At 40.5% G+C, this 25,294-nt stretch overlaps 1 protein-coding gene across 3 annotated transcripts in view; it reads left to right on the forward strand.

The window, feature by feature from the left end:
• The first annotated feature begins 2,160 nt into the window (after positions 1 to 2,160).
• Positions 2,161 to 25,294, forward strand: part of intu (inturned planar cell polarity protein) — a 114,206-nt gene continuing 91,072 nt past the window's right edge. For all 3 annotated transcript variants that reach the window (XM_060851417.1, XM_060851418.1, XM_060851419.1), the window contains exons 1-2: positions 2,161 to 2,403; positions 22,069 to 22,664. In XM_060851417.1, coding sequence (XP_060707400.1) covers positions 2,252 to 2,403; positions 22,069 to 22,664 — 748 coding nt within the window. In that variant the 5' untranslated portion in view covers positions 2,161 to 2,251. The remainder of the gene's footprint in view (positions 2,404 to 22,068; positions 22,665 to 25,294) is intronic.

The raw sequence follows: 25,294 nt of genomic DNA on the forward strand, positions 1-25,294 counted from the left end.
GAACTGAAAGACTTCATCAATATTCTCAATAACAATCAATCTTCCAATTAACTTAGAGCCATGGCACACAAAAAAAGCTAAAATTTCATAGATACCGCAATAATTAAATTGGCACATGACAATAATAGCATGTTAGCAATAAAAGTTTTGTTCAGTAAATAAACATGTAATTTACACGGAATTCCTTACTATGCATGGGATGGCAGAATGTGGACCAAGGGCAGGCAGAAGGGATTAGTTTGATTCAGCATCATGTTCGGCACAACATTGTGGGCAGAATAGAACATTTCAAATGACTTCAATTTACCTGATTCCCAGTCAGCTAGACATTGATTTGTTGACAGGTTCCTCTTGGCAGCCTTTCTCCCTCTTTTTAGTCATTTGCTTCTCCCCTGCATTGCGGCCATTGGCTCCTCTTCATCTTCCACCCATCTCCCAATTACAGCCACTGATTTCTCCTCTCCAACTCTACTGCTTTGGCAGTCATTTAGTTCTTCTCCTTCCCCTTTCTAGCCACCCAGGACTTACATTGTCTTACAAGCTAGATCTGTTCTTGCTTGGACCTTGCCTGACAGATTCATTCTGTCTGGCAGATTGGTAGTCCCCCAACCTTACTCAGCAGACTGACACTCCCCTTCCAAGGTTCACAAGTTTTGTTCACAGCCACTCTTCACCTTCTTGCTGCTCCTCCACTCACAGGATGTTCTCCTTCTGCATAATGAGTCTATCACAGCAAACATGGGAGAAGCAATTTCTTTCAAAAAATCTCAGTTCCATGGATAGTGGTAACTTTTTTCTGATTGGTTTCCCATTATTCACTGTTCCTGAGTAATTTGACCAGTTTCAAGAGTAATTTTGCCAATTGGTCCTGTGCAGTTCCGACAGCTGGACACTGCTATATCAATTCAGATTTACAACATTTTGGCAGCTTCCACAATCTTTTTAATTAATGCCTGACTAGATTTATTGAGTATTACTTTTTCACTAATTTCCATAATTAAATTTAAGGTCATTAATTTGCACCCTTAAGCAATTACCATAACTACATGGCTGTGGATCATATGTCATGAAAGTGCCACAAAGAATTTTTGAGAACATGTGGAACTTGAAATGACAAAAATGTAATCTAGATATTTATGCATAAATGTAACAAAATATATGGGGATAGGATGGGATGCTGCTGAGAAGTTAATGCAAACTTGATGGGTCAAATGGCCTCTTTCTACTTTGTGGGGAATCTATGATAAGTGTACATACAGTATAAAAATGCAAAATGTCAGCAAGTTGAAACAAAAGTGTGCCATAAAACATATGAAAATTGAGTGTATTTTATGGATACGACTGCAAATTTCCAGTGATATTATTGTAAATAGATATGAATGGAGACAGAATTCGTATATATCCAGGGCACTTTTTGGTGCTAATATGATGTCATTAACTACATTGATATCATGTGTACATCAGTATCCTCTAAATCGGTATCCTAAATAGCAAGTCTATTCACCAGGTTACAATGCTGTCTACATACCCTAAAGATGTCTAATATTGCAACCACATGTAATGTTAATCAGAGGGGATTTATATCCCTGCTGGCCCAAAGATAACAGTGTAAATGCAGACTAAATTCCAATGTGATTTTGGAGTCAGCAAAATAATCCACATAATACTTCTGCTCAACTTTGTAACTGAATCTGTTCAAGCCTTAAGATACACCGCACAGGTTGGCGTTCGTCCAGTACCAAATAGTCTCCCGTCAATACTTAATTGTTTGTTTAAATAAATAAAGGCCTTGAGGTGTAGTAATGTCTGAGATATCTCAGACGTTTCTGAATAAAAATCCTACCGTGTTTTATGTTGAGGCGCACTGTTGTCTGAGGTGAGTATCAGGGGTTTGGACCATGCCTGTGTCAAAGATTTTAGAAAAGCTGACCTCTGTTTGAGTTTTGATGAACGTTTTCCGTGCTCACGGCTAAGAGTAATAGCATAAGTTTTCAGTGGTTAAAACTAATCGATTCAACACAATATTGGGCAGAAGGTCCTATTTCTCTGCTGAATGATTCGAGGGTTTACTCCGCTTTAACAGCTTCTCCCGTTTCTATGGCTACGGAGCTGCAGCCAATCACGGCAGGAGACTGCCGGACACGTGACGGGCCTGAAAACCCGGATGTTTCACAACATGGCGGCGGGCTGAGGGAAGTGCCTTTACCGACGGTCTGCCGGAGAACGGCAGAGTTACCGTCAAAGTGACGGGATGTCTTCCCGAATCACGGGTGTCGGTGGCACCGGGGAGCGGAGTTACGAGACGCCTGGTGCCCTGGAGGATGCGAGGCCGGAAAGTGAGGGCGACGCGGAGTCGACGTCGTCCGCTGAGCTCACCACCGACACGGACTCGTGCTCCTCGCTGTAAGTTCAAAGTTGAAGCATGGCGGTAGCTGGCTGCACGTCAGCCGGAGCGTGACAATACTGTCAGCATTCGGGAAGATAGGCTGCTGTCTGAGGTGGAGACTGACCAGGGTCTTTTCACAAACTTCGGCGGACACCGTGCACGTTCCTAATATAGTTCTGTCACTTGCAATTGCATTGCTGCAATCTATAGCTACACAAAGTCATGATTTGGAGATGCCGGAGTTGGACTGGAGTGTACAAAGTTAAAAATCACACAACACCAGGTTATAGTCCAACAGGTTTAAGTGGAAGCACTAGCTTTCGGAGTGTCGCTCCTTCATCAGGTGATTGTTGGACTATAACCTGGTGTTGTGAGATTTTTAACTTTACGCAAAGTTAAGTAGCTCTGACATAACTATGATAAATATTTGGCCAGTGATTTTGCTAGATTACAGCATTACCGGACATCGCAATTTATATTCGCTGATTTCACTGGTAATATCTTATGTAAAAATGTAGAAGCACCATGCGAATGATGTTTGTAATGGATATCGTGGTATAGTGAGTGTCTTCTGGTAAATCTTGCGTCCTAGTAAAATATTTGTTTATGTTGGTAATCTAATCACGGGATTGCCAAATAGAAGTTGTTAGCGAGTTCCTGTTTCCACAAAATATAAAGCTTTGGCGGAGGCTTAACGACGCAGGGAATGTCCGAGCTTGAAAGTGCAGAGTTTTTAGAAATTTGTAGTCAGTCTGCAATGCACAGTTACACAATTTGCTGGACAATTTGACCACTAACCATTAGTCTGGTAAAAATGGGTTCTTGGAGTTTAATTTCTCAGTCATATTAAATAGTCTCTTGTGCTGCTAGATTTAGTAGGTAAATTTTTTAGATTAGACTTAGTGTGGAAACAGGCCCTTCGGCCCAACAAGTCCACACCGACCCGCCGAAGCGAAACCCACCCATACCCCTACATTACCCCTTACCTAACACTACGGGCAATTTAGCACGGCCAATTCACCTGACCCGCACATCTTTGGACTGTGGGAGGAAACCGGAGCACCCGGAGGAAACCCACGCAGACACGGGGAGAACGTGCTCCACACAGTCAGTCGCCTGAGTCGGGAATTGAACCCGGGTCTTCAGGCGCTGTGAGGCAGCAGTGCTAACCACTGTGCCACCGTGCCGCCCACGTAAAGGGTCAGGTTTAGTTAATAGCCGAACAGTGGATGCACGTTCATCAGTTGCTCATTATCAAGATTAATATCTCTCTTTCTTGCTTTCAGAATCATAGCTAAGATTTTAGATTTGGGTAAGGGATGAAACCCAAATTGTATGGAGTAAAGTGAGTGAATTTGTTGAGGGGTAAAATGACAGAAGATCAACAGAAAGTAATATTGTGATGTTGAACTTGAGATATTGAATCAGTTTATACCAGTGATACTCAATGAACAGAAACCACAGAATGTCCACAGCACTTTATCTGATGTAAAATTTATTGTAAGCAGAACTTGTGAGAAGCCTCTAGGTTTCTGTGCCAGAAATACAAAAACTGGTTTGACAAGAATGACCAGAGCAAGTGATTTGTAGAATACTAAATTGTAAGTGAAAGGTATTTCTGATCTGGGATCACCACTAAAACCTGAAGGAAAAGAAACTAATCTACATACAAATGAAGACAGTTACAACAAAAATTGGGTAGTGGGCGGAGAGACCAGGAAATTCAGAAACTTGCTGACAGCATTGACTTGTGGGAACTCTTCAGTACAGTCAAGTCTATCTATGCCTGGATGTGCAAAAGCCTACCCGACACACAGAATGGCGCTCATCAAGAACAATTAGGCTGTTAATTTTTATTGGAAGGTGAATTTTGAGGTTCTTGTATCTTGGAAATCAAGCCAAAATACTGAAGAAAGACAGAGAAACATTCTTGGCATAAATATATGATGTCCTTTTCCCTCACCTGGCATTGTCAAAGAGAAGGAGATAGGCAAAAGCTGTTTTTGGTGGACTCCGCTCCAAATTTGGAGCGAAGGTGGGAATATGTGCTATTTGTCCTTTCCACATCTACTGTTTCAAGACTACTCAAGATCTTGGTCTGTTTTGGTCAAGTTGAATCAAGGGCAAGGTGTTCAACAAAATGAATACAAGGAAAGTCATTAATGAAAATGAGACCAAAGAATGACAGATCACCGATGTCAGGGTGTTTCTGTTCCGTGCTTCTCAAAGTATTTGGATACTACGATATTCTTAGCTAACTACAATCTTACAAAATGTTCTCTTAGGAAATGTCTCTCTCACATTGTGAAGTTGCAAGTGTCGTTCTGCTGCGAAGAGTGACCAGGAAAATCTAGGGGCATTGCCTGGCATATGTTGTCAGGAAATGTCAGGAGTGTAATCAAGAATAAATGGCAGTGGAATAGGGCTTCTGAGCCCGGGACTCATCCACTGTCTGCTCTTTCTTTCTCGTTTCTTTCCCTCTTGTTGAAGAGTTCGGTCATGGAGATTGCCTCACACAGACTTGAGTGGGCCCAGCATAGACACATTGTGGCGGCATCAGAGGCAAATTTAGGTTCCTAGTAGCTACTGCATCGACAAGGCCGTTCCAATCAACTAGTAGCTACTGCGACGGAGGCGAATTTGGGTTCCCGTGGCATCTACATCCACTGCAGAGTTATGGAGGCAAGTTTGTGCCCAGTATGAAACCAGGCTGTATCAGCAGTGGCTGCATCGCTGAGATGCATCTGAAGTGGACTCATGGCGGTAGACTCAAGTTTGGGCTTGTATGGTACCTGGAGGTGTCGGTGGTGTCTGCATTGGCATAGTCCAGTGAGGACTCATAGTGGCAAGGGCATAGGTTGAGAGACGAGATGGTGGCAAGTGATGACTTTCATTCCAGTGGCAGTGGTACAGTGAAAGGGACCCATGTCTGGCCACTAATCCCATGGTGGAGCACTTAACAAGAAGCACTTTAAAGTTGAACACTGTTTCTTTATTTTTCTGCCTTTATATTCTATGTTTTGGTTTATTTTTCTTTGTTTAAAGATGGCACCAGAGAGTGGCGACACTGTACACTTTTCACTATTTTGTAACAAAATACATATGACAATAAATAAATCAAATGCCTGAACATTTTGAAAATTTGAGCTGGGGGAATCAGTATTGATTTTTAAAGGGCAGGTGTTTAAAGTAATGGTCAGAGGAATGTCTATTGACTTCCAGAAGGTATTTGAAGTCATAGAGTCATACAGCATGGAAACAGACCCTTTGGTCTAACTCATCCGCACTGACCAGACATCTCAATCTGACCTAGTTCCATTGGCCAGCACTTGGCCTATATCCCACTAAACCTTTCCTACTCTCATACCATCCAGATGCCTTTTCAATGTTGTAATTGTACCTTCCTCCACAATTGCCTTTGGCAACTCATTCCATACATACACCTGCCTCCCCACGATAAGTTACCCCTCCATTCTTTAAAACCTATGTCCTCTAGTTTTGGGTGCCCTTCATCCTAGCGAAATACCTTAGCTATTCACCTTATCCGTGCCCCTCATGATTCTATAAACTTCTTTAATATCACCCCCCAGCCTTCAGTGTTCCAGGGAAAAAAGTCCCAGCCTATTTAGCCCCTCCCTATAGCTCAAACAGAAAATCTTTTCTGCACCCTCTCAAATTTAACAACATCCTTCCTATAGAAGGGCAACCAGAATTGTATGCAGTTTTCAAACGTGGCCTTACCAATGACCTGTACAACCACAACGTGACATCCCAACTCTTATACTCAGTGTCCTGATCAATGAAGGCAAGCATGCCAAACTTATTAAGCACTGTCTAGCTGTGACTCAAAGTTTGAGGAACTATGCCCCTGCACCCTTGGGTCTCTTTGTTGAACAATACTCCTCAGGGTCCTACCATTAATTGTACCCTGATTTGCCTTACCAAAAGCAACACCTCACATTTATGTAAATTAACTTCCATCTGCAACTCCTACACCATTGACCCATCTTATCAAGTCTCGTTGTACTCTCAGATAATCTTCACTGTCCACTACACCAACTATTTTGGTGTCATTGGTTAGCAAACTTGCTAACCATACCTCCTATATTCAGATCCAAATAATTTACAGATGTGATGAAAGGCAGTGGACCCAGCAGCAATCCTAATGGCACACTGCTGGTCACAGACACAAATCTGAAAAGTAACCCTCAACAACCACCTACCTTAAAGCCAATTTTGTAACCAATTGGCTAGCTTCCCCTTAATCCCATATTATCTAATCCTAACCAGTCTACTAACTGGAATCTTGTTGAACACTTTGCTGAAATCTGTACAGAGAAATTCCTTCATAAGCAACAACAGGCCATTCTGTTATAATGCAAGATTCATGAACACAGATTCACTATAATGTGATTGATGAATTGGGGACGCTGTTTCTATAGTGCGAATTTTTAAAAACATGTTGGCTGTAACGCAACTATAGTACCAACTCTAAGTATTATTTATTCACACATTCAAGCCCTGAGAGGTCCTTAGTCCACCTCAGATAAATACACAAGATGTTAGAGAAGTTTTCCATTGTATATTAAAACCAAAAGTGTAATTGTCAATTTATGTGAAATTGAAGTTCAGCGATGGTGCCTTCGCTAAAGATGAAAAGTTCAGATGAACCTAGATAGTTGAAGGCAAAAGCTGCAGAATTTCTTCAAAGTCAGTGATGTTTGTCGTGGTTTGCTTTTCATGCAAATATAGGAATCTTCCTGGAAACCAGTTTTCGAGGAGGTTGCAGTTCTGGTGGGTGGAATAGATTGATTTAAGAGTTCTGATATTTTTAATGAAACTCTTTAAAATGTAGAGGTAGTTTGGTCATATGATCTTGTCCATTGTTGAACCATTTACTTTACTGAGTTAACTTCTATCTGTCTGGTTTAAAAATTAATTATCACTTGAGGCGATGAATGGTAGCTTTGAGTTCCTTTGCAAGGATAATAAATGTATGTGTTTCCTTTTACTAAATACATGGGAGTACTTCAAACTGTATGGAGAATATTGATAGACTTCAGTAGGACATAATATGGTGAAATGGCATTTGGCAGATGAAAGTTAATTCAGCAAAGTGTGAAATGATCCATTTTGTTAGGAAGAACAATAGATGCAATACAAAATAAAAGTACGCTTGTCACCAGGGAGTAGGAGAAATGGTGGTTGAGAATGTGGTGAGGTAAGGCATTCTACTGTTTATAAATTGATGCCATGATAACTAAACAAAATGTTATGGACCAAGCCAAACCCCTCAAAACATTTCAAGACAGTACCCCAGACCCTAACTTTGCTAGTTGTTTTAAGCAGGTGTAAAGTGTGTACTCCAGGAGGGAATCAGGTGGTCAAACCACTTAGTTTTAAACAAAACAGAGTTTATTTACAAGATTGCTGATTGAAACGCAAAGAACAGAAAACAGAATACCGAAAAACCTACCCTATCCAAAAACCCAACAGACTATCCAAACTTTTTTTATAGATATTTTTATTGGAAATTTAACATTTTTACAAGTTTACAAAAATAAACAAAACTCTCAAGTACAAACATTGATAAACAATTAAATCTTAAATATATAATAACCAAAATTTAACAAAAGAAAAATACCGAGAGGAGAAAAAAACAAAACTCAACTAACTACTAATCTAACCTACAACTAATCAGAGGTAAATTAAGTCTCTAACATTATTCAAATAAGAGAAAAAAAAAACAACGGATAACACAGAAATTGGATAGTGAGATACATGCTCGGAATGTGTTAACATCAAATGTAACAAAACCCATATTCGTGCGGGATTTCTCTCCCAAGGGGCGCCGGACCAGCCAGGTTCGCAATCTCAATTAAATAAAAGCCCTTGTTAGGATAGCCGAAATATCTGTATTTATATTATTCAAGAAGGGCTGCCATATTTTATGAAATAATTCGGTCTTTCGGTGCACCATATTTGTAAGGAAGTCAAGGGGAATACATTCCATGATTAATCCGTGCTAATTTGAAAGTCCGGGGGGCCCTCAGCCACCCAGTTTACCAAAATATTTTTCCTTGCACAGAAAGAGAGAATAGAAAATAATCTCTTCCCGTGCATATCCAGGGAGGGTAAGTTCGAAAAGCCCAAAAGGAGAGATACAGGGTCCACTTTAATTTTCGTTCCTAAAATTTCTGTCAGGGTACTTGCTACTTTAGTCCAATATCTACGGATCTTATGACAGGTCCATAGGCAATGTACAAGAGTGCCCACCTCTGTTTTACATTTGGAACACATTGGAGATGCTGCTGCCTTAAATTTTGCCAATCGATCCGGTGCTATATGGGCCCTATGAAGTATCTTCAGCTGAATAGCCTGAGTTCTGTTGCAGATGGTGATTCTTCTGGCGGTTTCCTAAATGTCATTCCACATTTCTATAGAGATCCCATGTTTTAAGCAGATTATCCAAATCTCCCGAAACTACTTCATGTAGTAAATGATAAATAGTGCTGATGGAAGATACCTCTATTGGCCGTAGCACTCTACATTCTCTATCTGATTCATAAAGACTATCAAATAACGTAGTCTTCTTCTGTAAATAATCTTGAATTTGGAAGTATTGAAAGAGGTCTCCATTAGGTAATCCGAATTTCTGACGCAGCTGTTCAAAAGACATCAGGACCCCTTCTTTAAATAGGTCCCCTAGACATGAGATACCCCTGGATCTCCAGAGTTTGAAAGTGGCATCTGTAAATCCCTGTTGAAATCCGCATGCTCCCACTATCGGAGCATAGGGGGATGTTTTATGTGAGTTGCCCTCATTTTGCAGCATTATATTCCAAGCTTTAATTGTGTTTAGTATTATAGGGTTTTTACAGTGATCCGTAATGATTTTCCTCTTGTCTGAAAATAAAAGGCTAATAAGTGGGCATTTTACTTGAGAAGCCTCGATGTCCAGCCAGATTGATTGGGTCTTGTCTGACCCGCAATCAGCTATGTAACTTAATAGGGAACTTCCCAGATTTTAGGAACTATCAGGTAAGTCCAATCCTTACCTTGCCTGTGGAAGCTGTAGCTTCTTCAGCTTAATGAGGAGCCGTCTATGATTCCAGATAAAGGAACCCAACAACTGAAAATGTGTTGCTGGAAAAGCGCAGCAGGTCAGGCAACATCCAAGGAACAGGAAATTCGACGTTTCGGGCATAAGCCCTTTCCTGAAGAAGGGCTTATGTCCGAAATGTCAAATTTCCTGTTCCTTGGATGCTGCCTGATCTGCTGCGCTTTTCCAGCAACACATTTTCAGTTCTGATCTCCAGCATCTCAGACCTCACTGTCTCCTCAAAGGAACCCAACCAGCCACATAATTTATGTAGTGCCAGCCTCAGCAGCATCACCGGAAGCATTCTCATAGGATATATGAGACTGGGCAGGACATTCATTTTAATTAGTGCTATTCTACCCAGCCAGGAAATTGGAAGGTCTCCCCATCGCTGGAGGTCCTGCCATATCCTTTCCAGTAAATGCACAAAGTTAGCCTTGTATAACTGACCAAATGCTGGGGCAATAAAAATGCCTAAATATAAGAAACCCTCCAGGGACCACCAAAAGGGAAATTGGGATCCATCCACTAAGTGGGGTATCATAGAAGGCCACCCATTGGCGCAGACTCCGATTTTGAGAAATTAATTTTATAGCCTAAGAATGCACTAAATGTATTAATAACTTGGATTAATCGAGGCACGGACATCAGAGGATTACTGAGGAATAGAAGAATATCATCTGCATAAAGGGTAATTTTATGTTTACCTGTACCAATCCTCGGGGCCATTATATTAGGATCAGCCCATAAAGCTTCTGCTAGTGGTTCAATTATTAGTGTAAATAACAATGGCGAGGGAGGACATCCCTGACGACAGCCCCTATCCACACTGAAGCTATCCGAACCTAATCCATTGGTAACCACAACTGCTTTGAGATCACTGTACAATGTTGAGACCCATTTGGTAAACACTTTTCCAACGCCAAACCTTTCCAATGTGTAAAACAAATATGACCATTAAACCTTATCGAATGCCTTTTCCGTGTCTAATGAGACTACTACTCCTGGTATCTTTCCCTGATGGCAGGCTTGAATCAAATTCAAAACCCTTCTAATATTATTGGATGGTGTACGGCCCTTAATAAACCTGTCTGATCCTCCTTTATGATATGTGGCAATACCCTTTCTAGCCTTAATGCTAACATTTTAGAAAGGATTTTAAAATATACATTTAGCAAGGATATTGGTCTGTATGACCCACAATCTTCTGGGTCCTTTCCTTTTTTTAAGGATAAGAGATATTTGCCTCTTTCAGCGAAGGCGGGAGACAGCCCTGACTATATGCATAGTTATACATGTCCATAAGTGGACCAGCCAATATTCCTGTAAATTCTTTATAGAATTCAGCTTGAAAGCCATCTGAGCCAGATGCCTTACCGCTCTGAAGTTGCCTGATTGCGTCAAGTATTTCTTGGACTGTTAGGGGAGCATTTAAGACCGATACCTGTTCCGGAGTTAGGTCCGGAAAGGTCACATTTTTTAAAAATGATTGCATCCTCCTAGTCCAGTCTTCACAATCCTGCAATTCATATAAATCAGGATAAAATTTGCTAAAAGTTGCGTTAGTCCTTTTATTATCATGAGTCAAAATATCCGTACTTTCCTTGATAGACGTGATAGTTTGAGGGGTCTTTTTTATCTTTGAAAGAAATGCTAAGTATCTACCAGGTTTGCGCCAAATTCATATAACCTTTGTTTTGCAAGTAATATTTCCCTCTAAGCCATTTGGGTAAGCGTGGTGTTTAGAGCTGTCCTAAGGGCCTATCAGCGTATGCTGTTTCAGTTGCTTTTAAGCGAGCTTCGAGCAGATGCTGTTGTTCTCCCTTTAATTTTTTCTGGGTCGCTGAGTTTGAGATGATCAAACCTCGCGTGTAAGCTTTGATGGTCTCCCATATCATTGATGGGTTGCTAGCCGTATCTAAATTAATTTCTAAAAAGGTTTTAAATTCTTGAGAAAGTACTTTACAAATTTACTATCTTTCATCAGGAAGGGGTCCATACGCCAATGCCAAGGGGATGTCCCACTGTTCCTCGTCTTGATTTCCATATATACAGCAGAGTGATCGGAAATTGCTATACTACCTATTTTACAGGATGATATGGAATTTTTAAAAATCGAGGGGGCAAAATACATATCAATTCGGGTATGACATTTATGTGGATTGGAGTAAAAAGAAAAATCTCTGCCTTGTGGATGAAGACATCTCCATACATCTACTTATCCTAATTCTTTGATCAAATCCATCAATTGTCTAGATCTGGGAGATACTCCTGCAGTACTCTTGGGAATCCTATCTATTTCCGGATCCATAATCCAATTAAAGTCACCCCCTATAATTGTATGAGGGCACCGAGAGCCATCAAGTTTGAGAAGGCTTCCGTTATAAATTTAAAAGGATGTGCCGGGGGGTAGTACAAATTTAAAATCCCATATTCCTCTCTATTTATAAGGGCTTTAATCAGAATATATCGTCCAGATTTGTTTTTTATCTGATTTAGGATTTTGAAAGTGAAATTCTTCCGAATAAGAATTACAACTCCCCTGCTTTTTGAGCTAAAAGAAAAAAAGGCCTGATCAAATCCACCATGTCGTAATTTCAAGTGTTCTTTATCCAACAAATGTGTCTCCTGTAGGAGAGCTATATCAACCCTTTCTTTCTTGAGATTTGATAATATTTTCTTCATTTTGACTGGTGAATTACTTCCCTTCACATTCCAGTTGCACCACTTAACCGACTGATCAACCATAATCGTCCGGGCAAATCCGAGACCCCTTGGGAGTGGAAACCCTATCCAGAACATTCTGAGCATAGACCATATAACATTCACAAAAATAAAAGCTCTCTAATACACACAACAGTATAATAAAAAACTATTTCTAAATAAAAAAAACGTATTTAAATGGAGATTTTCCCCCTTGTTCCCAGGGAGTATCACTTTCTTTCCAAAGGTCCATCGTATCCTCTCCCAACCAGTGCCCCACCCCTGACCCAGGCGCTCCTCAATAGGATGAAGAAAATTCAAATATACTACAGAGCTAGAGTTAACAGCGTGCACTCTACCCCTCCCCCCTACCCACACCAACACTTGGATATATTTGGTAATGTTAATACCATGTAGAAACATATATAACTATAAAATTACAACCTCAACAAGTAATAATTAAATATAATAATACAAAATAACAAAGGAAAACAACCCTGCTCCTAAAGACAGGTAAAATAAAATAAGGTAAGAGTGGGGGAGAAAATCGTTAAGTAGAGAACAAATAAATAAATCCCTCTCCCCATCCCCCAAGATAATATTAAACAGTAAACAGTAAGGTTTAAAAAAAAGGGGGGAATATAAACCAGAGTGGGGGGGAAGGCAAACCAACATCCATTATCTCTTACAATTTATCTAAGAGAGTCCAAAAATTCCTTAGCCTTTTCCAGCGATCCGAAGTTATACACGGATCCTTCATGGTTAAAGCATAACGTCACTGGGTAGCGTAAGGAGTACTGAATATTTAAGTCCCTTAAACACTTCTTCACCTCATCGAATGCCTTCCTCTTTCGTACCAGAGCTGGGGAAAAGTCCTGGAATTACATGATCTTGGATCCTTTATAGATCATAGCTTGGGGATCTTTTCCAAGATTTCTAGAGGCTTCTTGGAGTATCTGCCTCTCCTTATAGCTCTGCAGTCGAAACAGGACCGGGCAGGTGCGCTGGTTCGAGCCGGGCCCGCGTATTGCAACCCGGTAGGCCCATTCCACCCTTACCTGGCCTGATCCAGTCTCCAGATTTAACAGAATAGAGGAAGAAGAACTTGGCCAATAATCAGTACACCAAGTTAAGATTTTCTGAGGCAGCGTCACTCGATCAGATTTCTCTGCACCCATGCTGCCAGACCTGAACTTTTCTGGCAATTTCTGTTTTTGTTTCAGGTTTGCACCATCCACAGTTTTTTTTTGACCGACTTAAAGTCATTTGTGGAAGACGTGAGAAGTAGTTATTGTTTTATATTGCAAATGGTTAGGCCCTGGCATGCATTGCATGAGTGAGTGGTAAAGGCTGATTCAATCATGGCTTGTCAAAGGGAATTGAAGAGGTACCTAATTAGAAAGAGTACTGGATTTCAGGAATAGTATAGCTGAATATGATTAGGAGACTTGCTTTTTGCAGGGAGATGACCAGGGCACAATGGGTCAAATAGACTCCTGCATTCCAGTAATTGTGATACAAAACAGGCTCGAAGTGATACATGACCTAGCCCTGTTTCATCATACTATGTTTGCAAAAATAACTGCTTTTTCCAGATCAATATATGCCCTAAGCATCGTTCACTGTGTTTACAGTGCTTCTCTTTAAAAACAACTATTTATTTAGGAGAATGTAAACATCAATTGCACTTTTCTTTATATTCATTCAAGGTGTGGGTGTCACTAATCTGGCATTTATTGCCTATCCCTAATTGCCCTTAAAGGTGATAATGAGCTGTTGTCTTAAACTGCTGAAGTTCTTAGGGTGGAGGTACAATCTTGTGCTATTAGGAATGAAGGCCCGGGACTTTGACCCAGTAACAGAGAAGAACTATAGCTCCAAGTCTATTGGTGTGTGACCTTGAAGTAGAACTTGAAGGTGGTGGCATTCTCATCTGCTGCCCTTGTCTTTCTCAGTGTTCTGGCCATTAGTTTATAAGGTGTTTTGGTCAGATACTGTAATACATTTTGTATATGTTACATAATGCTTCAGTGTGCTTTATGAAGGTGGTGAATGGAGATGCCAATAAAGTGTCCAACTTATTGAATGTTGTAGAGGCTGTACTCATTCAGTAGGTGGGCAGTATTTCACGACAAAGGTAAAAGCAAAGTCCTGTGTATGCTGGAAATCTGAAGAGTCATATCAGACTTGAAACATTAACTTTGTTTCTCTCACCCTGGATGCTGCCAGGCCTGCTGAGTTTTTCTACCACTTTCTGTTCTTGTTTACATATTCCGTTACATTCCTGACTTATGCCTTGTAGATAGTATTGGAGAGATGTATGGATCATAAATGCTAAGAATGAATAGCAAGTTATTAATGTATAATTCCTGCATTTTCTGGTACATTTTTCACTTTTGCCTCGTCACTGCATTGCCTTCTCTACGGTGACCTTTCTGAAAATAATCATTTTTTTAAATTGAATACATTGGACAGATTCGTGAGCCCCTTTTTAATTTATTTCTCCTGCTACTTGGCATGATTAAAAATGAAATTCTGTGTTTGTGAAGTGACTTTCATAAGCTCAGGGCGTCGAATGAGGTTTTTTTCATGTGTAGTCACTTGTAATTAATGGAAAAAGTATAATCAATTTATCCAGAGAAATGTTTCACAAACTATAATTAGCAGGTATATTAGAAAATGTTAACGTAAATAATATGGGTTTAGTACGGATGGCAGGAAAACTTATAGTTGTGAATAAAATATTTGTCATTTCCTTAACACTAAGTATTCCTGAAGCTGAGGGGAGTGAGAAGGAAGGAATGAACAGTTTAGTGTTAGTGAAGAGATAAAACTTGAGAAATCAATAGGATTAAGATTTGACAAACCCCTAGATTGTTGTATCATTTTAAAAAGGAGTTGCTTTTTTAAAAAAATTGTTTGCGGATATGTGTATCACTGACTACACCAGCATTTATTTCCTATCCTGAATTGCCTTAGGGGAAAAAAGGTAAAAATGAGGACTGCAGATGCTGGAAACCTGAGTCTGGATTAGAATGGTGTTGGAAAAGCACAGCAGGTCAGGCAGAATCCAAGGAGCAGGAAAATCGATGTTTTGGGCAAAAGCCCTTCATCAGAAATACAGGCAGGGAGCCTGCAGGCTGGAGAGATCAATGAGAGGGGAATAGGGATGGGGAGAAAATAGCAAAGAATACAATGGGTAAATGGCGTTGGGGACGAAGGTGATGAGTCAGAGAGGAGGGTGGAGTGGAAAGGAAGATAGGCAGATATGACAGGTCATGGGGACAGTGCTGAGCTGGAAGGTTGGAACTGGGGTAAGGTGGGGGGGAAGGGAAATGTGAAAATTGGTGAAGTCCGCATTGATGCCCTGATTGAAGTGTTCCGAGTCGGAAGATGAGGCGTTCTTCCTCTAGACGTCGGGTGGTGAGGGAGCGGCGATGGAGGCGGCCCAGGACCTCCGTGTCCTCAGCAGAGTGGGAGGGGGCGTTGAAATGTTGTGCCATTGGTGCGGGTGTCCCGGAGATATTCCCTAAAGCGCTCTGCAAGGAGGCGTCCAGTCTCCCCAATGTAGAGGAAACTGCATTGGGAGCAACGGATACAGTAAATGACATTGGATGTGGAAGGCTCCTTTTGGGGCCTTGGATGGAGGTGAGGGAGGAGGTGTGGCCGCAGGTTTTGCAATTCCTGCGGTGGCAGGGGAAGGTGCCAGGATGGGAGGGTGGGTTGTTGGGAGGCGTGGACCTGACCAGGTGGTCACGGAGGGAATGGTCTTTGCAGAAAATGAAAAGGGGTGGGGAGGGAAATATATTTCTGGTGGTGGGGTCCGTTTGGAGGTGGCGGAAATGTCGGCGGATGATGGGGTTTATGCGAAGGTTGGTAGGGTGGAAGGTGAGCACCAGGGGGCTACTGTCCTTGTTACGGTTGGAGGGGTGGGGTTCGAGGACGGAGATGCGGGATGTGGACAAGATGCATTGGAGGGCATCTTGAACCACGTGGGAAGGGAAGTTGCGGTCTCTTAAGAAGGGGAGGCCATCTGGTATGTTCTGTATTGGAACTGGTCCTCTTGGGAGCAGATACGGCGGAGGAATTGGGAATACGGGATCGCATTTTTGCAGGAGGTAGGGTGGGAAGAGGTGTAATCCAGGTAGCTGTGGGCGTCGGTGGGTTTGTAAAAAAATATCAGTGTCAAGTCAGTCATCATTAATGGAGATGGAGAGGTCCAGGAATGGGAGGGAGGTGTCCAAGATGATCCAGGTGAATTTAAGGTCGGGGTGGAATGTGTTGGTGAAATTGAACTGCTCAACCTCCTCGCGGGAGCATGAGGTGGCGCCAATGCAGTCATCAATGTAGCGGAGAAAGAAGTGGGGAGTGGTGCTGGTGTAACTACGGAAGATGGACTACTCTGCGTAGCCAACAGGCATAGTTGGGGCCCATATGGGTGTCCATGGCTACCCTTTGGTCTGGAGGAAGTGGGAGGATTCAAAGGAGAAATTGTTGAGGGTGATGACCAGTTCAGCCAAACAAATGAGCGTGTCAGTGGAAGGGTGTTGTTGGGGACATCGGGAGAGGAAGAACTGGAGGGCTTGGAGGCCCTGGTCTTGACGCATGGAGGTGTAGAGGGATTGGATATCCATGGTGAAGATGAGGCTTTGGGAGCCGGGGAAATGGAAGTCTCGGAGGAAGTAGAGGGTGTGGGTGATGTCTCGAATGTATGTGGGGAGTTCCTGGACTAGGGGGGACAGTGAGATGAGTTTGGTGGGGCAGGAGCATGCTGAGACAGTGTTGACCAGGGTGTTCAGGCTCGTGGATCTTGGGAAGGAGGTAGAATCGGGTAGTGCGGCGTTCCCCGACTATGAGGTTGGAAGTTGTAGGTGGGAGATCTCCTGAGGTGATGAGGTTCTGTATGGTCTGGGAGATAATGGTTTGGTAAAAAGGTGACTAGCTGCTTCTTTGAACCACTGTAGTCCGTGTGGTGCAGGTGCACCCACAATGCTGTTCAGAAGGGAGTGGGAAGAGTTTAATCCAATGACAGTGAAGAAATGAAACCTGACGTATTTGTTGCATTGATTTTGATCTTTCAAAATTCCTGAGATTTTATAATTATCCTATTAAATTAGATGCAGATGCAACCCAGCTATTCAAAAAAGAGGGAAGAGAGCAAAAAGGCAAGCAAATCATTCTCCTGAAATGAGTAATATGAATAATGCTTTAATCTTTTCATAAGGATGTGGTAACTGGTATTTGGAAAATTGTATATGAACGGACAGAGTTAATGTTAATGCAGAATAATGAAATTGAAATCAAGTTTGATAAATGTAATTTTTTTAAGGTGATTTGGTAGGTTGAATGAGAGAAAACTATTGGATACATCTATCAAATGCTGCAAATTTAGGATATGCACAATAGATAGTGGTTTACTTTTGTGTATCTATTGAACCAGCCAGCAGATGAATGCTTGATTATAATTGGAAAAACACAAACTGAAGTTCTGTTCACTATAAGACCTTTGTTGTTTTTTTCTCAAAGCACTATTTTGATTTGAATTCCAGGAGATTAGTGTTCATAGGGTTTTAAAAAGTCTTCTCCACATCTGTTTGAAATAATTTTGAATGGAATACTGCAGATATGAAGCTTGTTACTTCTCCATTCTTTTAATGCAATTTTCTATTATACATTCTTGTAATGTTATAATGGGTTAGCCCAGTGAATTTTTGTTACTGAAAGCTAATTCTTGTGACTCCTCTAACCCATTGAAACATTGGAACTACAAATCGCTGATGGGTTAAGGGAGCAGGTTTAACAGGTTAATTAGTGGAAATTCTGATCTTCCTGATTCCAAATTGAAATAGTAATAGTAGTTTATGAGATGGAATTTACAAGTCTTGAATATCTGAAACAATGGTACAGAATTTGGAAGAAAGCAACTGAAGTCAGTATATTTTGCATGAATTGGCTGCATTACAGACATCGACATATGAAAGCAGATTTCAAAACAAAAGATCTGGGCATTTGCTCCTGTTTTTTTCTGCTCTTGATAACTGGGCTTTCTTGCAACATATACAACTGGGGGTTTATAAGCATCTGACAAACTAGAGAAAGTTATGGCAGTTGAAACTTGTACAGTCAGCATCATTATGGCATAGTATGAGACCATTCAGCCGCTTGAGAGCATGCCAACTTTGTATCGAACAGGCCCATTAGTTTCATTCTCCTGCTTCAACCACATAGTCCTGCATGGATTTACCTCAAGTGTCTATATAATTTCCATTTGAAATTACTGATTGCCTTTGCCTTTGCTTCAATTGATATCAGAATGCTGAAAATCTTTTCAGTCATAGGATGTGAGCCTTTGTTTTAAAAATAGAATATTTCAATCATGAAATTAGTTAAGAATATAACTTTTGTTTAGTTTGGGGATTGAAGTTTTGTCAAAATAAGATAATCAAATATTTGCTTGGGGGAGTGGCGGGGGTGGGGGGGTCTGCGAAGTGACGTAAAGTGATTGGCATTCAGAGTATCCTATGTGTATTTAATAAGGTCAGACTTAGATGTGGGAAAACATTTATACAATGGCTGCTTTCTAAGTCTTGGTGGGAAATAGATGTCTGCAGTTGTATTCATAAATTATTCATGTATTTCCCAGAAACAAAAAGATGGTTTGGAAGATAATAGTAATTACTTTAAATCTCTATCTGGGACATCATAGTGTGGGCATGTTGCCATGGGGATAGGTTTCTTTTGTTTTCACAGACATAGGCAGTTAATGTCTGGAACTGGAATAGTTTGGAAGGGGGCAGCGAAAGTTGCAAGCAGTGGATTCTTGGAAGTAGCTGAGTCTGGAGACAAATGACTATCAGAAGCAATCTGAGTTTTAGAGTTACTGAGCTGGAAAGCAGTTAGGCCCATGCTTGAGCTAGAGTGTCCTCAGAAGTGGGGGTGTTCTAAAAGCCTTAGAGGGTTGCTTGACCTGATGCTTGTGGAAGGATCCCAAGAAATCTCATACCTTTGAAAAATAGGAATACTGAAAATGAATTCCTGAGAGCTGTGGCACACCCTAATTTGGTCTTAACAAATGTGAAAGAATCTTTGACACACTGGAAACGAGGAGAATTCTTGGGTGAAAATAAAAGTAATATGAGGAGCGACCATTGCGATTCTCAGTCTTAGGCAATAAGTGTTTATGAAATATCACATTTAATTAGTAATACGTATTTTGTTTAAAACATGAAATTTGTGTGGTGCAATTCTTTTGTTAATAACTGGAAGTCTGAATCTGTCTTTTTTAAAAAAAAATCTTAATTGCCATCGGGAAGATGCTGGCTTGAACAGTTGCAGTGTATGTGGTGTAAGTGCACCCACAGTGCTGGTGTGAAGACAGTTGCAATATTTTAGCTCCGTGACTATGAAAGAATGGGAATACAGTTTAAGGTTTGGGTAGCATGTAAATTAGAGGCAAACATGCAAATAGTATTATTTCCATGCTCTTACTTTGCCTTTGTTCTCTGGTGTTAGACATCACCCAATTTGCAAAATGCTGTCAAGGAAAGCTTGGTGCGTTCCTACAGCGTGTTGTGTAATTGGTACACACACGCCTTTGCCATTATGTGCTGTGGTGGGCACTTTCTAGGAATGTTTTTCTTTATTTGTACAAGAGGATATGAGCATTTCTGGTTAGGTCAGCATTTATTACCCAACATTAATTGATGGAGAAAATGGTGTTCAGCTGTTGCCTTAAATTGCTGCAGACAGTGTGGTATAGGGTCACCCGCAGAGCTGTTAGGAAAGATATTTAAGGATTTTGACTCCATGATAATGGAGGATCAATAATATAGTTCCAAGTCACAATGGTGTGTGACTTGGAAGGAAGCCATGCAGATGGTGGTGTTTCCATACAATGCCATCTTGTCTTCCTTGATTGTAAAAATCTCTGGATTGGAAGGCCCTATTATAGAATCCTGGTGTGTTATTTCACTGTATCTTGGAGATGGTGCATACTGTTGCCACTCTGTGTCAGTGGTGAAAGAATGGAATATTGAAGTTAGTGGATAGGATGCTGATTAAATGAGCTGCCTTGTTCTAGATGGTGCCAAGCTTTTTCAGGATTGCTTTTGCAACATCCATCCAGACAAGTGGAGTTTATCCCACCACACTCCTGATTTGTGCCCTATATGTTGTGGCTCGCCATTAGGGAGACTGGAAGTAAGTTACTTACCATAGAAATCCTACTCTCTCATCTGCTCTTATAGCCATGTATTTATATGGCTGGTTCAGTTCAGTTTCTGCCCTGTCAGAACCCACAGGATGATAATAGTGGATTCAGTAATGGTAATGCCATTATATGTTAAAAAGCAATAGTTTGATTCTGTTTTGTTGTAGATTGTCATTGCTTGACACTTGAGATGTGGATGTTACTTGTCAGTTCAAACCTGGTTGTTTTCTAGGCTTGGTAACATGTTGACTTGGACTGCTTCAGTATCTGAAGTGTTGTGAATAGTATTGAATATAATTCAATCATCAGTGATTGTCCCCAGTTTTGAATTATGATAGCGATTTGAAGGGGTTGAGTCATTTATAGTTAGTTAAGTCATATTGTCAGTAATAGCAAAAATGGAAATCTGAGATGTTCAAAGGTGAGCTGCTAGTGGAGGAGCCACACTGTCAGAAAAATAAAGCTGTCCTTGGGGAAAATACAGACAATGTTTAGTAATCTGAGGGTAATTGTAAAACAATAATGTAAGACACTTGAATGAAGAAATGGGGCAACTGGATAGCTTAACTTCATATTTTGCTTAATGTTTAGAGGTTTCTTTTAACCTTGCAGAGTTGGTTTCACACTTCATGATAATGAGACTAGCTATCCTTACCTATGTGTGAAAGTTAACAATTGTAAACCTGTTTCTTGAGTCTCCTATCAGTTGTCGATTTGTGTGACAATAGTGATGAATCGTCATGATTTGGAAATGCTGGTATTGGACTGGGGTGTACAAAGTTAACATTTCACACAATACCAGGTTATAGTCCAACAGGTTTAATTGGAGTACTAGCTTTCGGAGTGATGCTTGGGTTTTTAAGCCAAAACAGAAGAGGCCAAGGTATTCAAGGAAGCCAAAAGTGATTTCTATCCTTGCAACATGTGGCATAATTGTGAATTATTTATAGTTTGGGTATATATCTTGCACACAATATTGTCTCTATTATTTCCATTCCTTGGTTCCAGATGGCCCCTCAGGTTTGTGGAACTGATCCTATTGTACTTTGCTGGACCAAGAGGGCTGTTAAATGTAGGAACTGCAATAAAAGGAGAGGCGTACAAAAATTGAATTGTATGTTTTCTAAATTTCAAATGGTTAGTTCCAGTGCATTTAACACTCTTCTCTTTCTGTTGGCAAAGAAAGAAAGAAATGATGCAGCTGTTAACTGTGCTAGTTAAATATTAAATCCCTTATGTCATTTGAATGATGAAGATTTTACTGTTGTCTTGTCTGCAAGCTGCTTAAAACTTGGACAGAGTGACTGCTGACAACATTGGAAGTGAATTAGAGGTACTCTAGATGGAGAACAAACTACAGGACAAAATAACATTTGTTGACTGATATTGATTGTGAAGCTGTTGTTCAAAAATAGATTTTCTAAACAATTGTGTTTGTTGATTAGCCATATGGTTGCTAAGGGAAAGTTGTTTTAAAGGTCAGATTGAGCGGTTTGTTTTCCTCCTCTCATGGTTTTAGACAGATTGGTCGATTATACAACCTATTATGAACCAGAACATGAACTCTGAAGAGCCCCAATAAATTCAGCTGCAACTGCCTTGAAAATAAACTTTGCTCTCACCTTATTCCTTTTCATTTACCCCTGTCACTTTGATTTTTCTTTGCAGTGATCTTGAACCAGAGTGGCTGGATGACGTGCAGACAAATGGTGAACTATTCTACCTGGAGCTCAGTGAAGGAGAGGAAGATGTGCTGATCCAAGCTAATTCAACTTCAGCACATCTGATTAATCATGTCAGATTTAGTGAGAAAGAAGCAGAAGTAATTTTGGACCACGCATCAAGGGAGTCTTGCAAACCTGAACACAAACTTAAAAAGCTTGCTAATGTTTTAAAGAAAAAGAAAGTAATACGCACGCATTCTTGCAGCAAAGCCAATGAACAAAGAAGTAGTCACCCTCCAGTACTTCCTTCAATACTAAAGCATCAGACAAATCCCGAAGTTGGCTTTTCAGTTAAATTGTCTTATAAAGATGTGTACGTTTATGTTAATCCAAATAAAATAAGTGACAAATTGCTGAACAAAGGGACCAAGCTTCTGGAGGCCTTTGTTGGGATTATTAATCAACCTTCACGAAGAAAACCAGTGGCAGGAAAGCATTCTGATAGATCGGCAGACACAAAAATAACAACAGAAGAGCGACTTGTTGTACACAGTTTGGCTGATGGCAGTGCTGCTATGAAAAATGGTCAAATATTCATTGGTAAGTGTGGAAATATTTATTTACCCAAGTAAGATATTTTTAGGAAAACAAGATACTGTGAATGCTGTAAATCTGAAATAAAAGCAGAAAATGATGGAGAAACTAAGGTTTGGCAGCATCTGTGTAGAAAGAAACAGTTAGCATTTCAAGTCTATTATGTCTGTTCTGAAGTGCTTATGGATGAATACATTGTAGTGCTGGGTACACTGTAGGTATTGGGAACATTGCTGAAGAATAATTTGATGGTCCCTGGAATTTGGCTATGTATTTGGAAGTAGTTTGGGTTGTACAAGTTTATGAACATAAATTCCAGATGGTCTGGAATCCTACGAGTTTCAGGTAGTCTTTTATTCTGTAAATGTTCCATATTTTGTGTTAAGAGTTTCACTCTGTCAAAGTAGATTCATTACCTGTTTTTATCTACGTCAGCATTGGTTCAAGCCATCATCTAAGTCCCAAAGTTCCGGGTTCAAGTGACACTTCGGGTTACAAGTGTTTGGTTTTGATTGTTTTGTTTCTTCTTTTTCTCCAATTTGACATAACAGAAAGCTCCAATTGCGCGAGCTTTTTAAATTAAATAGCAAAGACCATTGGCAGACTAGGTCAACATGGCATAGAAGCTGTTGCTAAGATAGCTACTCATCCAGTAAAGCCCCTCTGAATTGCTTCCAATGCATTTACATCCCTCCTTTAATAAGGAGACCAGTACTCCAGATGTAGTCTCACCAGTGTCCTGTACAATTGAAGCACTTTTGTATTCCATTCCTCTCAGAATAAACAATAACATTCACTTTCTAAATCACTCATTGCAGTTGTACACTTGCGATTTCATCCATTTGGACATTCAGGTCTCTCTGCATCTTGGAGTTCTGTGATCTCTTACCATTAGGTCATTTTTTAAAAAATTCCTGCCAAAACAAACAATTTCATATTTTTCCGCAATATACTCCATTTACCAGATCTTTGCCCACTCATTTGATCCTTCTATATTCCGTTATTGCTCCCTTTGTCTTCTTCAGAACTTGCTTTCCTATTTGTTTTTAAATTGCCTGATAATTAAAGATTAGATTACTTAAATTAGATTACTTACAATGTGGAAACAGGCCCTTCGGCCCAACAAGTCCACACCCACCCGCCGAAGCGCAACCCACCCATACCCCTACATTTACCCCTTACCTAACACTACGGGCAATTTAGCATGGCCAATTCACCTGACTCGCACATCTTTGGACTGTGGGAGGAAACCGGAGCACCCGGAGGAAACCCACGCAGACACGGGGAGAACGTGCAAACTCCACACAGTCAGTCGCCTGAGTCGGGAATTGAACCCTGGTCTCAGGCGCTGTGAGGCAGCAGTGCTAACCACTGTGCCACCGTGCCGCCCACAAACAACTATACCTTCAATTCCTTCGTACAGTTTATATAAATGACTTGGAAAAGGTTAAGGCCCCAGCGGCATGCAAGTAATTACAGAAAATGACCCATTCATGCCTACTGTCCGCTTTCTGTTAGCTTGTCAATCTTCTATCCATTCCAAGATGTTACTCACTACAGCAAGAGTCTTGATTGTGGCACCTTTACCAGATGCTTTCTGGAAATCTAAGTGTCGTACATCCACCAGTTCCCCTTTATCCACAGCACAATTTACTACAAAGAGTGCCAATAAATTGGTTAAATGCGATTTTTCTTTCACAAAATCATGCAAATGTTTTACCATAGTAACTTTACTAATGCCTTCTAACATTTTGTCTTGCTTTTAAATAGGAGTTAGATTATCTATTTTTCAATCAAAAGCAACCTTGGAAAATTAACACCAATGCACCAACTACCTCACTAGCCACTTCTTTTAAGACCCAAAGATAGAGTTCATCAGAACCTGTCAGTGCACAGATCCATCAACTTGCTCAGGTGCACTTTCTGGATGATTGTAATTTTCTTGAATTCTTTGAGATTCCTTTTCTTGAATTTAAATATATCACAATAACCATGTATTATAATCTCAACATTGCTGCCAGTCTCCAACATAGCTCAGCCCCAATGCTACTGAAGCTTTTGTTATTTCCAGACGTCAATATTTTATTATCCTCCATAATGATACAAAACTCTGCTGCTTGTATCCAATCTGGCTCATCCATTGCTGCTGTGCATCCTTACTAGGTCAGTTCATGTTCAAAGTCCCCATTTTTAAAGTAACCATCCCTGTGTTGAAATTTCTTCATGGGTCATCCCATTCCTTTTTCTGAAACTTCTTGCAACTCTAACCAGAATATATCTTTCCTTTATCTCTCGTCTTTCATGTATTCCCCACTTACTTTGTCCATCAATGTGCCTTCATTGTCCAGACATTAAGATCTAGAATTCCTTCCCTCAATCCATATACTTATCTGTTGTTAAAACCATCCCTTTAACTAATCTTTTTATCTGCTGTTTTACTGCTTCTTTGGTGCGTTGTCAATTTTTGGCTGAGTAAGCTTCTCTGAATTCCCAGGACATATTATTTTGTTACAGGCACTGTATAAGTGCAATTGCTGTATGCAAGGAGGCTTATACATGAAAGCACAAACATAGATTTGATGGAGGAAATGACTTTTTATTGTGTAATATTTTTTGTTTCTGTGATTGAAATTCTG

This window comes from Hemiscyllium ocellatum, chromosome 36 (genome assembly GCF_020745735.1).
Source record: "Hemiscyllium ocellatum isolate sHemOce1 chromosome 36, sHemOce1.pat.X.cur, whole genome shotgun sequence".
Lineage (NCBI taxonomy): Eukaryota > Metazoa > Chordata > Chondrichthyes > Orectolobiformes > Hemiscylliidae > Hemiscyllium > Hemiscyllium ocellatum.